General features: G+C 38.0%; 1 protein-coding gene across 9 annotated transcripts in view; it reads left to right on the top strand.

Annotated features, from left to right (window-relative positions):
- Positions 1-1,342: 1,342 nt before the first annotated feature.
- Positions 1,343-13,257, top strand: part of LOC132092367 (otoferlin-like) — a 57,350-nt gene continuing 45,435 nt past the window's right edge. For all 9 annotated transcript variants that reach the window (XM_059498570.1, XM_059498565.1, XM_059498571.1 and 6 more), the window contains exons 1-2: positions 1,343-1,622; positions 3,332-3,390. In XM_059498570.1, coding sequence (XP_059354553.1) covers positions 1,544-1,622; positions 3,332-3,390 — 138 coding nt within the window. In that variant the 5' untranslated portion in view covers positions 1,343-1,543. The remainder of the gene's footprint in view (positions 1,623-3,331; positions 3,391-13,257) is intronic.

Genomic DNA, 13,257 nt, shown 5'->3' with positions numbered 1-13,257 from the left:
GGGCAAGCGTTCCCACGCGGCCCGAAACAACATTAGCGGTTTCAAGATTTCCGCCTTCTGCCTTTTCATACGCGTTAAAATGTCCGGGCATGAAAAGCTTGCGGCGTTCGTAAGCAGGGGAAGCGCATGCATCAAAGTCGTTGCGTCTCGTTGTGTATAATCCTGAAGCATATCCACGGCAGAAAGATGATCATCGGGCTCTGCCGCTAGCGAAAAAGCGTCGGCTATGTGAGCCGTCATAAACGGGCCCTCTTTGCCAGACCCTTGAACCCATGGATTCTGAAAGCTGAATTGTGCAGAGTGTCTGAGGGAACGCTTGGCATGATAACTCGATCCAATGCTGCTCGAAGCTCCCTTTGCAGTGAGATAGTCAATGTTTGAGTGTGGGGACTGCAGTGAGAGGGTTGGATGCGCAAAAGCAGTCCAACAGCGCTCTCTAGTGGAGGGCACAGTCCCTGGAAAGCAGCGAGAGTATCAGCAGCTGCTATTCGGGGCCCGAGAACGAGAGGCATTAGCCATCGAGCTCAGGTCTAACCTCTTTCATTGTCGCTGGCGAGCCGGTGGAAAAACCTTAGGACCCCAATCCTTACGAGGGGGCGCCATAAGTGAAGGCTCTTCTCGTGAGGCAACTCGTTGGCGGTGAGAGGAGGTTGAGCGAGAACACGCGGGTGCCTGCTGGCGGTCAACCTCCCTGGGCCTGCGAGGAATCAGCTGGCGGAAGGCGGCTGATTGCTGTTTCACTGCCCTAAATTTATCCACCACCGAAGTGACCGCCTCTCAAAACAATTTGGAGAAATTTCATCGTGTCTGCGAAGAGGAGTTAACACTGCTTGGAGAAAACCGCTGAGAACGCGAATGATTCCTAGGGCACAGATGATTCGCTTTCCTGAAGGAAATGAAATCTGAGCGAAATAGCGCGCGGCACCCAGGTATACGGTGCGTACGCATGCATGGGGTTGTGCCAAGCGCTATTTGGCCAATAGGAATGGCGGGATGGTATAGGGCTTCAGACATTCGTCACACCGAGGGGTGTTCCCATACGGGGACGTCACCGCAGCATCAAAGTGACTTATGAAAGGGAACTATGATTTTGCCTTGACGAATAATAAATCTAGTAAAAAGCGTTTTTAATGTTATCTGGTTTCTGCAAGAATCCTTCCCTGATAAAGAGCTTTGACTGTGAGCGACTGCCCCATGCTGGCGTCATCCGTCATCACACTGCGCTCGAGCGGAGTGGCGAGGCGCATCGCAGAGTGAAAAGAGTCTCGGAGCAGGAACTGACGAATGTACATGTGCGTATAGAAAAGCTAGAAAAAAATGAACGCTTTTAAATTATTAATTGCTCTTTTTATGTTATTCCGCACAGAGGGTGCAGTATATAAGATGAGAGGATTTTTCCCGGTTTTATGTAGCGAATAAAAGCAGTTAGGATATGATTTTATAAGAAGTTATGCAGCGTTGCTCAAGATTGATGCGCGGTCTCTGTGATTAAACATTTTTTATCCTATTTTAGTCTTTTTATTTTATCTTATTTTAAGCTGAAATGGCTTTAGTAGTGTACCTGAAGACTGTCACGGAGCTTCGTGGAAAGGGGGACCGCATCGCTAAAGTGACTTTCAGAGGTATAGAGCAATATTCATAATATATAGTTTGCGTGCATCTGTATATTAAGTATCTTGTGTTATACATAGGTTTAATGTTATTTTATCCTGATATTTATATCGTGCATTAGTGCGTAACTTGAGGTTCTGATGAAAAGTTATAGATATCCAGTTATCCTGAACCGGCATGTCTTTATCAAAGAACATGGAGGGCTTTTAATATCACTTTAGATGATTGAAACCTACCTTGCTGGTATAAAGAAATCAACATTATTGCCTCAGACACAAGCTTGAGCTGCTTTCTGGTTTCATTAAATTTGTAAATGTAGGGTCTCAATTTTCACAGCAGTATTATTTTATTTATCGTTAATTTCAAGCGATAAATTTTAATCAAATGGATAACTCAGTTTTCTGAGTTTATCTGACAATTATTTTCTTTCTCATAAAATGCTCTCTGTGTATGTGTGTGAGAGAGAAGGGCTGGGAGACAAATACAAATATATTTGTGAAGTTTTATGTGTTTCTAGCATATAAAAAGAACAATTACAGAATCACCTTAGTTAAATGGAACAGAAATGAGGTAGGACAAACAACATTTTATTGCTTAAAAAAGAAAGAAAAGAAGACCTGATGCATGTTCTAGGAGTAAGCATCTTCAGGTATTAATAGGAATCTTTTTACAGAAGAATGTTTTGAAAGAAATGATGGTCAAGGTGACTGAGACACTTCAAATAATAGAAGTAATTTCTCTGTATGATCAATATGTTGTTATGTACCAATCCCCCCTCCCCCTCTCTGAGGGCAATGACTCTCTCCTGCCACCATTTCCTTCCCTCCCATTTTGGTCTTCCTCTAATGTTCAGCACCCCCAGTGTGCCGTGATCTAAGCTGTCTGGAACGGAAGGGCTCTACGGAACTGTGTCCTGTTTCTCTGTGGGTTGCATAACTTAGATTGAGTACCTGAGAACAATTAAAAATCATAATAAAAAATGTTTCATCAGAGAGAGAAAATTATGGAAAGTACAAAAATATTGTCTGTCAGACATTATAAGATGTGATTACTCTGGAATTTTGAAATTTGAAAACTCCCCATAAAGACTGTACATTATTTAATAATAATCTATCAAGATTTTTATTTTGCTTTACAGGCAGCCCGTCAATTTTTATTAAGTCTTCATCCAGTTTATGCATGTTACATAAACTTGTATCTATGTCTTCTTGTTATTGTCACCAAGGAAAGCATTTTTTAATCTAGGTTGTGAGCCTTGTGATTTTTGCCTGCAGTTATCTCTATTAAGGCATCAGTACTGCACAATTCACAAAATATTCCTAGTCATGCTTTTATGAATTCTTGTTTACGACTTTAAAGTAAAAGAAAAAGAAAACCGTTTTGTGATCTACAGCACTATGTATAGAGGGTAGAAAAGCTCCTGAACAGTCCAGCCAGCAATGAGTTGGAGATGAGCTGCTGCTTGTTTCTCTGAGACTAAGAGAACTTTGTTGTCTGTTTTGAGATTACATAACTTAAACTCATTTCAAAACAACATATACAGGTACATTAAATAATTCAGCCTAATATGACTTGTTTTACTTGTTTACGTGTACATTTATAGGATTTGACATTGCAGTCTTCAATATATCACACAATTTATATCACAGTTTTCTTATATATCGCACTGCTTTGATGCTATGCTCCATATTGACCTTTAACCTTGTTTTCCTCAATGCAGGTCTTTCCTTCTTCTCTCGGGTACTGGAAAACTGCGAGGATGAAGCTCGGTTCGAGCAGGTCAGGTTTTTCCCCTGCTGTCTCTCCAGCTTTGGCTATTATCTCAAGCATGTTCAAGTGTGACACTGTAACGATGTAGACCTCGTAGCACCGACACATATATACGCTAAAGATTTGATTTCTCTCTCCCCAAGAGAGGATGTGGGGAAGGAATCACACGAGGAATCAGCCTGCTCAACCGTGACCAAACACATCCCATTTAGCCCTGTGATTCTTAATAATGCTATTTGCACAGACCCTCTGGCAAGAAACACATCAGTATGAAGTAGCAATAAGCCTGTGGACAAACCAGCTAAATTACTATTAGGCTAATACAGTTCTTTGAATGATCGCTTTCTTTGCTCCAAAATATTCCTTCAGGTCCAAGTCTCATGCATACATTTGAATAGCAGGAAAATCTTTGTTACTTTCTCATACTTAAATATGACTTGAGAACATGTGCACATCATGAATTATATCCCCCCATTAATATTTTCTGATCTTGTAGCAATAAAGAGGTTTTTATTTGCATTGATAATAACTTGCTGGATAAACCTGAATATCCTCATCATGTGTCCTAATAGTAGGCAGAAGTCAATTCTGTTTTGCTGTGAGTTGTGACAGGGACTCCCACACTAGTGTTAGCTTCATCTCACCTTTGGAGTTTTTGTTTTTTTTCCCCTTTTTTTCAGTGCTTCAAACAGCAAGAATTATAAAAATGCATTTTTAATTCTATTTAAAAACTAAGTGCTGCTTCCTTTCTTGCTGGTTGGTCTTTTTCTATGTTAATAGAAATTATAATTTAATAGTTAATAGAGATTATCTAAATGTAGAAGAATAAAGCTGAATTTTTTTTTTCTGCTAAGTGGTGACAATATTTAGTTTTATTTTGCTTTCATATATGCCCCATAACCTTTCCGGTTGAACTCCAGAATTGAAATTTACTTTCAATCTCTCACTCATACTTTTGTGGTAATAGTTTAATCATTACTGGGAAGTTAGAGAGGGTGGGTATACACTTCAAAACTACTGAACCCACTCGCCACTTATGATTACATCACAGCTCTTATATCAAAAAGACGGTTCAGAGAACACTCCTAATACTGTAGGACATGCTGTGTCTCTCACTTCTATTTTCTCTTTTATTTAAAAGCATGTTTGTGTTTGGCACATGCATTGTTTTTTCATTCAGGTTTGTCAGGCAGGCACGATCAGGTTTCATATTCATCAGAAGTAATGTGAGTTTTAGTGTACTGTACCTAACACTGACATTTACCGAATACAGGGCATAATCAGAAAGTAAACAGACTTTATTTAAAAAAAGATGTTTGTGTATATTTTCTGCTGACCATGACAGCTTTTATTCATCATTTGAAGATCAATGACGATCAAAGAGCATTATAACTGGGTATATATTCAGGCACAATGAGTAGACGAGCATGCTTTGCATTGTTAAATAGCCAATACTGGTATCTACATGCAAGATTATATATTAGTTTGCTGCATCTGCACAACATAGAATCGACAAACAAGATGGGTTTTTGTGCTGCATAAATTGCATTCAGCACATAAATTGTCATAATATACCCACCCTCATGTCATTCCAGACCCATTGCTTAATGCAATATTGTATTATACTTTTTGATGCAATAAAGTTTTGGTTGTGTGGTCTTTCAGTGTTGGGACAGAAGTCTTTCGGGTTTCATTAATATATGTGTTTTGAAGGTCCAAAAGTCTTATGGGGTTGAAAAACATGAGGGCAAGTAAATGATTACAGTTTTTTAATATTTGGGTTGACTGTTTTTTAATTAAATTTTCCTTATGTCTCTACTAACATATTTGTTCTGAAGTTCTGCTTCTCTTATTCGGTCATGTATCCCACCACTTGTTTTCTAACAGTCTTAATATCTCTTACTACTAGAACAACTAAACTCAGGAGCCCTGTTTTCTAATCCTGCTATGTGCAGCTGAGTACACCTTTCAGGGCTATTGCCAGCTGTACTCATTGTACACTCAAATAGCCTATTCATTTGAATCAGAATGGACCCAGACATAGTTTATGCATGAGCAATTATCTTTTTATCTTCAACAAGCTCACAGACACTGACAAAAGCAAAAACATAAATAATTTGTACATAATTGAACCAGATATATGCTGCTGTCATAGTAATGTTGCATTTTCTCCACACAATCTGTAATATAAATAACATCTAAACACTTCTCGAAGCTGTGTGTTATTATGGCTTATTATTGCAGCACGTTGCACACTGCTTCAGGCCAGCAACCTGATGTTGACTGTGATGGACAGACAATGTTACAAGCAGATGCTTGCTGCAGCTACATGCAAAATTGCCCTTCTTCCCATAAGCTTTGCAGAAGTGCTTGTCCTTAAAACATTGAATTTATCTGCAGGAGTTCAGCCACGGCTGCTGATATGAACATTAGTTGCTCGCACTGGTTAAGGCACATCTTGTGGTAGATGAAACTTTAGTGGGTAGAATATCCAGTTCAGATATACAGATTTAGATTCTGTTGCTTGTACTTTAGCATTTTAATGGGAAATATATAAAAAGGGAGTGATTGATGGAGAAAGACTTTGCTGAATACTTTGTGGCAGGCAATTTCTTTGCAATCTTGTAATGTCTAAAAATGTTATTCTCAACCAGGGGAACGTGAACCCCAGGTAGTTCTTAAACAGCTTTCAAGGAGTGTTTGGAAAGACTTCACTTTGGTAGTCTTGTAAGTATTTTAACCTGTAAATCATAACTTTTAACTAGATATTTCATGTTTGTTCATGAGCTTCCATGCTATTTACATTCCACCACTGGTAGACATATTGAAGATGGTATAAACATGCCATCTGGATTTTATTAAATAAATACATTTGCTGTTAGGTATTTCAGAGAAAGTTTCTCTGGATTGGCCCTTGTAGAAGACAAACAAGCTCAGATGTCTTATAATTTACAGAAAAAGCTGTATGGTGAGCTGTTTTTCTTTCACAGTGTCAATTATTTTAAATTTAAAAGTTAATGTTTCTTATAACTTCTTTAATGTAAGTGAAGGAACATATTTGTGGTTTTATTTTGAAGAAAGGATACTTGAGCCTCACTGACAGGGCTGTGGGGGTGCATAAAACAATAAATGCTGGGACACTATGTGCCATGACTAAAATATGGTCCTAGTAAAATACATATTCTGTGAATTCTAATGAGTGAATACTTGAAGTGATGACATAGTGGTACAGGAATACATCATATAACCAGAGGCAATAAAAGTATGTTTAAAAAATGAATGCTTGCCCCAAATCCTTTTTTGATTAAAAAATGTGTCTGCAAGAGATCATGAAGATGATATTATAGCACCACTGCTGCTGTTTGTATTAATGCGTGCATATGCTTTAAATGATGTTTATATGTGAAGACTGACAAACAGAATTTTCCCCTGCCTTATTACTCTCCCATGCATTTAACACTCTCTGCTGGTGCTTGTAATTGCTGAAACATGCAAAACTAGCCCCCACTAGTTCACATGCACTTCACAAAACTTCAGCTTTGCCTATCACACTGCATCAGTGTCTCAGTGAAGAAATGAGAGTTGCTTTCTCATTATGCTGATGGGGAATTGTCTCATCATGACCTGCATATCTCATCTGATATGATTATTCTCCTAAATGGCCCAATGAAGCATTAAATTCCACCAATCTCTCTCCTTTGTCAGTCTAATTATTTTAACAGCTTTTTTCCCTTCTGTATAACAGTTTTCAGCAACATGCTTCTCACTGACATTTCTCTGAAATTCGAAATGTTGACACTTCACATTAGATGCTGTGTTTTTAATTTTAACTTAATTTAAAATATTTCTAAATGTCTGAATTAAGTAATTTTTAATTCTTTCAGCAGATACATGGTGACAAGCAGCTAAATTTGTATTCTGTGTATAGTTTTTTTTTGGGGGGGGGGGGGGCATGCAATTAAAATTATTATTATTTTATTTTTTTGTATGCACCTTGACTTAAAAGACAGGTGAATTAATATTAATCAGAACAATGTTGGGTTTTGTATCAGTTGAGAACCATTGGTGTAAAATAGTCTTCTAGGAAGGTGTGGATTCTGTTCATAGACAAATAAATGAACAAAAGTTCTGGTGACTTTGTAACGATACCAAACCTTCATATTCATCCGGAAGAAGGAGGCGGGAACCGGCGGACAATCAACAACATTTTAATAATTTAAAATAAACACAAAACAGCGCACCAGCCCCTCACGGACGACTGGTGTGCGCAAATAAAAACCAAAACACAACTAAAATCCCAGGCCTGGTCCTCTCTCGTCCTTCACTGTCGTCGCTCCAGTTTTATATCCTTCCATCTCCTCCATGGGCCTCGAGACCGGTGGGTCGAACAGGTGTAGTTCATCTCCAATCACTCCCCCGGCCTCGCTCCCATGTCCCTCGGCCCCGCCCCACTCGTCACAGACTTATTTTAAGATCATTCGACAATAGGCTAGCATTTTGCATGTAACTATGCTATTGCCATACAGTATACAATCTGCATACTACTATGCTTCTGGCTTCTGGCTTCTGGTAGAGTCTAACATTATTGTCCCTTCTTTAGAATTTGTAAAACAACATACAGGCATGTAAATACATGCCTCGTTTTCTAATGATGCTTGAGAGATTTAATGCCAAAGGAAAAGGGAAGATGTGAGCTTGCTGTGACTCATAAATGAGTGAGGTCACCTAGAGAAGTCTGCAGAGGGTGAGGTGTTTGAGGTGCTGCAGGACAAATTACACACTGTGAGGCCATATGGTGTAGAAAGGGAAGAGTGCAGAGGTAATGGTCTCATTAAATCATTCCGGATTACTGTGGTAAATCAAAACAATCTGTTTTTAATAAGATTAATTAGCTGAAATGTTCCTGAGAGTTGAGATTCTGAAATAAGAAATGCTTTAACTTCCTGGATTAATGTCAGGAAGTGACTTGTATGAAATATTACAGAGCTTGGAAGATAAATATGAACATAAAAGCTGAGAAATCAATATAGCTCAAATAGCAAGAAGCTAGAAAAATAAGGGAGAAGAAGCAACTAAAATGTATGGGGTGGTGTTGGCGCAGTGGATAAGACACATGCCTTTGGTGTGAGAGACCCGGGTTCGAATCCACTGTGAGACACCAATGTGTCCCTGAGCAAGACACTTAACCCCTAGTTGCTCCAGAGGCGTGCGACCTCTGACATATATAAGCAATTGTAAGTCGCTTTGGATAAAAGCGTCAGCTAAATGAGCAGATCAGATCAGATGTATGGTCTGTGAGAAAGAGACAGATAAACGTAGGAGAGGAGGAGAAAGAAGTGGAAGGGCAAGCGAGAGCAAGAGAGAAAAACACCAGGGGGCTTGACAGAGTAGGCTGATTGGAGATGCAGTTTGATGTCAGGTCCAGTGCACATTTTGTAGTGAGGCATTGATTTCGCTGAAATTGTTGAGTGTTCATGTATCTTTCCATTATCTGAATCACAGACCAAAAGAGAGGTAAGAAGTGATGGGGAGGGAAATATGGGATGTCAAAGCTTGTAATCCTTTGCCATTGAATAATTCACTCTCCTTGCATTTAAATGGTGAGGAGGCTCTTAGTTTCTTAGAGCTGAAATGCAAACTCAAATCGTCTCACGTCTTCACCATCAGCAGAGAGCTCATCTATTCACAGCTTATATAAGAGGGGGAGGAGAGCATGGGTTGGAAAAATTAAATGCAAGTTGGTAAAATATGACTGAGGTTTGTGTTAAAAGCAGGGTGCACATTATTTGAGTGACTGTCACAAGCAGAGGAAACAAGAACATTAGAAAGATTCCAAAAAGGGGTTTTCACAATTATGCCATGGAAGAATCATTTTGGGAATCCCAAAGAACCTTTCAGTGAACAGTTCTTATAATATTTTTTTTTTACTTAGTGTGAAGAATATTTAAAACATCTAAAAGGACCTTTAAATATATGAGTGTCACAGCAAAGGGTCTGAATACTTAGGACCATGTGATATTTCAGTTTTTCCTTTTTAATAAACATGCAAAAATTTCAACAATTCTGTTTTTCTGTCAATATGGGGTGCTGTGTGTACATTAATGAGGAAAAAAATGATTTTAGCAAATGGCTGCAGTATAACAAAGAGTGAAAAAAATAAGTTTCTGTACCCACTGTATATGAGCAATATCACTTAGCAGTGCAATACAGCTGTATAAAGCCATCACACGCCTACGAGTGTGGTATTGCATTTATACAACAGTTCGATGGCAGAAGTGTGTAAATAAAAAAGTGACAACAACTGAATGTCTTTAAAAGCTCTCTTTTTTACAGAACTACTTTCTTCTGCCAAGGGTTAAAATCTCAGTTTGACGATTTAACAGCTGAGCCCATGTCTCTGTTATTAATTCGAAAACGTCACTTTTAATGAACTATTAATGAAGGAATTTTGGTTGCCTCATTAAAAGCTTATTGTATTAATGTATTAAAAGTTCACTTTATTTTGTGTAATAAAGTATTGTGAGAGAGAGATGGACTGAGCAAGTGTGATTGCCTGCATCTGATACAGCTTTCATTCTTCAGCTAAATCTCATATTTTCATATTCATACCTTTTCATCTGTTAAAGGGATAGTTCACCTCAAAATGAAAATTACTCCATTATTTACTCACCCTCAAGCCATCCTAGGTGTATATGACATTCTTCTTTAAGAAGAATACAATCAGAGTTATATTAAATAATGTCCAGGCTAATCCATGCTCTATAATAGGAGTGGATGGTAGCCCAAAATTTGAAGTCTCAAAAAATGCACTCATCCATTATAAAAGAAGTCCACATGGCTCTGGGGGAGTTAATATAGGCCTTCTTTAGCGAAGCGATGCATTTGTGTAAGAAAAATATCCATATTTACAACTTTCTAAACCTTAATCTCTAGCTTTCGCTAACTGTTATACACACGTTCATGAGAGACTGGTATCCAGTGGATGAATGGGTGCAATTTTTTGGACTTCAAATTTTGGGTTACCATCCACTCCCATTATAGAGCACGGATTAGCCTGGACATTATTTAATATAACTCCGGTTGTATTTGTCTGAAAGAAGAATGTCATATACAACTAGGCAGTGTTGGGAAGGTTACTTTGGAAATGTAATAGGTTACAGATTACAAGTTACCCTATTTAAAATGTAATAGTAGTGTAACTTTTTCAATTACTTTATTAAAGTAATGTAACTGATTACTTTTGATTACTTTTTGATTACTTTTAAAAATCTCTAATAAATGCTTATTTGCAACCGTTAGTCAACATTTACACTATGCAGGTTTAACCTTAAAGTAGAGCTCAATACTGTCAGACTTTCACCATCCTTCATCACCTGAATTAAGATGATCAAATTTGAACACATCCACCACACAATCAGACTTTAGTTATGCATTTTACTTTAAGATTGATCTGAAGTTCAATGCAAATTTAAAATTTAAAAGAAATTGTTTAGTGAAACTTTTTTTGAAACCAAATCTTTGCATAGTTACAGGAAACACTGCTTCTAACAATAGTTTGGAAAGAAAAAGTTAATTAAAAAATAATAAATAAAAGCATATACATCAACTCAAATATGTTTATGTAATAAGCATACCTCCTATTCTGTGTACTAAACTCCTGAAACATTGCTGCTCTTTGTATATGATGATAGTTTTCTCAAAACAAGTTAAATGCTCATGAAGTGATTCATGATAGAGATTGTGTTTATGTGTTCATGTACTCATATATCGAGACGGCAGAGGTTGAAATCACTCCGAGCTTCAGTAGGCCTATGTATAGTAAATGAAACCGCAAGTCTGCATCAATTTCCATGAGGGGTGGACTGGGAAATAATTTCAGACCAGGAAATCTCTAACTCATACAAACAAATTCATGGACAACACTATTTTTTGTATGGACCTGACATAAAAAAGGTTTAAATCTTTAGTTTGGGGACATGCAAAATAATTATAAGTCCTCTCCTGAACTGCACCTTCACTTCCATTTTTCTTTTCAGTCTCTTTATTTTGCCCTGTTATCCATTTCTCTCATGACTTTAATACTCAAGATTTAACAAAACTATACTTTCTAAATTGCCTACATGTCAAAATGAGTGCATCACTTCAATATATTTATAGAAAAATCCTAATTCATGAGTCATGTTTTTCCCTCAGACAAATTTGCCATGCTTTTATTATATAAAAGTACATTAACCTTGTTTTATTTATTTGCAAATGGATTACCATTTGTATTTGTTTTTAAATAAATACATTTGTAAAATAATTTTTAATTTGTGGCATGGTGTATTGTGTGCTTTGTGGCAATAGTAACCTTTGTCTCTGGATTTATAGCAAAATATTAAAACATACATTTTCGTAAGGGTTGTGTAGTTGTCTGTCGTAGCTTCCCCTAAACCTATAATAAAATCTCATTATTTTTCAGCTTAATTACTACTGCAACATTACAATAGATAATAATGATGTCATTTATGCAGTATTTTGAGTGAGTGTGATCAATGTGCTGTTGCGCCTTGACTAAGTGAACAAATACAAAACTACTATAGCATCTTTACAGATGAAACTGACCTGCACTGCAAACCCTGAACAGTAGTTTTGCTTCTCTGCTCCAGCTGTGCGCTACATTCCACTCCGGTCTCTCTCTCTTGCATTGATTACTCTGAGTCTGATCCAAACCGTTCGGCGGAGGCGCGGAGAGCGCGCGCGCCCAACCATTGCCAGTCACAACTAACCGATCCATGAATTATTAGAGATGTAATTATCGAATGGCGGATTCGGAAATGATCGCTTTAGTACAGTACATTCGGCAGGCAATTATACAATAATAATATTAAAATAGCGGGACAAATCGTCTGCCAGGCCACCGGGAATTGTCCCGGTTCTCCAGATGTCCGGTCCGCGCCTGTTCTCCACAGACATTCAGAACGTGCAGGATTCATAATGTCTTTCGCGGCTTAATATTAACAGACACTAGGCTATGCTTTGATTCAAGTGTACTGACCTACTTTTGATTTATTTGTCCAAAATGTGGCATATTCTGTCCGCGTTAGGCAATAGCAATCCCGTTTTTATGACTGGATTCTACGAACCAGACTATGTTTCTGCATCGCGGAAATTATAGGGCCGTGTGTCTCCGAAGAAATCATTTAAATCTGTATGTGTATGTGTGAAATGTAATCCCCTTTGTAATCTTTAAAAATTTCATAAGTAACTGTAATTTAATTACTCACTTTTTCTTAGTAACTGTAACTGATTACAGTTACATTTATTTTGTAATTAAATTACGTAACGCCGTTACATGTAACTAGTTACTCCCCAACACTGCAACTAGGATAGCTTGAGGGTGAGTAAATCATGGAGTAATTTTCATTTTTGGGTGAAACATCCCTATAAGGGTGATTTCCAATGCTCAGTGCATTTTTTGGCTGCGTCTTACAAGCTGTTGTTGAAAGTAAAAATAACTTCCTTGTTTTGAGAACCAGAGTCTGTGCAGCTGCTCAAGTGCGAATGAAGGTGGTTTGAGACCTCTAATAAATTTCGCACACATCCTCCCTTCAGCCATTTGTGTTCGACATGACTTCACAGTTCTCTTACGAGAGCTCTCTCGTACTGCGTCTTAGCTAAGACGCTACGGGAAAAGTCTCTTTTCACGAAATACTGAAGCAAAAAATTATCCTTAATTTTGTATTTTTGTAAAGCGCATTTGCAGCAGTACACAGCCATAGGCGAGACGGCTCGTTCGCTCATTGGCTTGTTCTGCGGCAACTGCACAGCCTATCGAGCGCAGGCTGATGCAACATCAGACCAATAAGGGCGCTTCGCGCCCTTCTTGCCACTTCC

The sequence above is a fragment of the Carassius carassius genome, chromosome 18 (genome assembly GCF_963082965.1).
Source record: "Carassius carassius chromosome 18, fCarCar2.1, whole genome shotgun sequence".
NCBI classification, from domain to species: Eukaryota; Metazoa; Chordata; class Actinopteri; order Cypriniformes; family Cyprinidae; genus Carassius; species Carassius carassius.
Note: the sequence above shows the minus strand (reverse complement) of the source record. Positions and strands in the feature narration are given on the sequence as shown.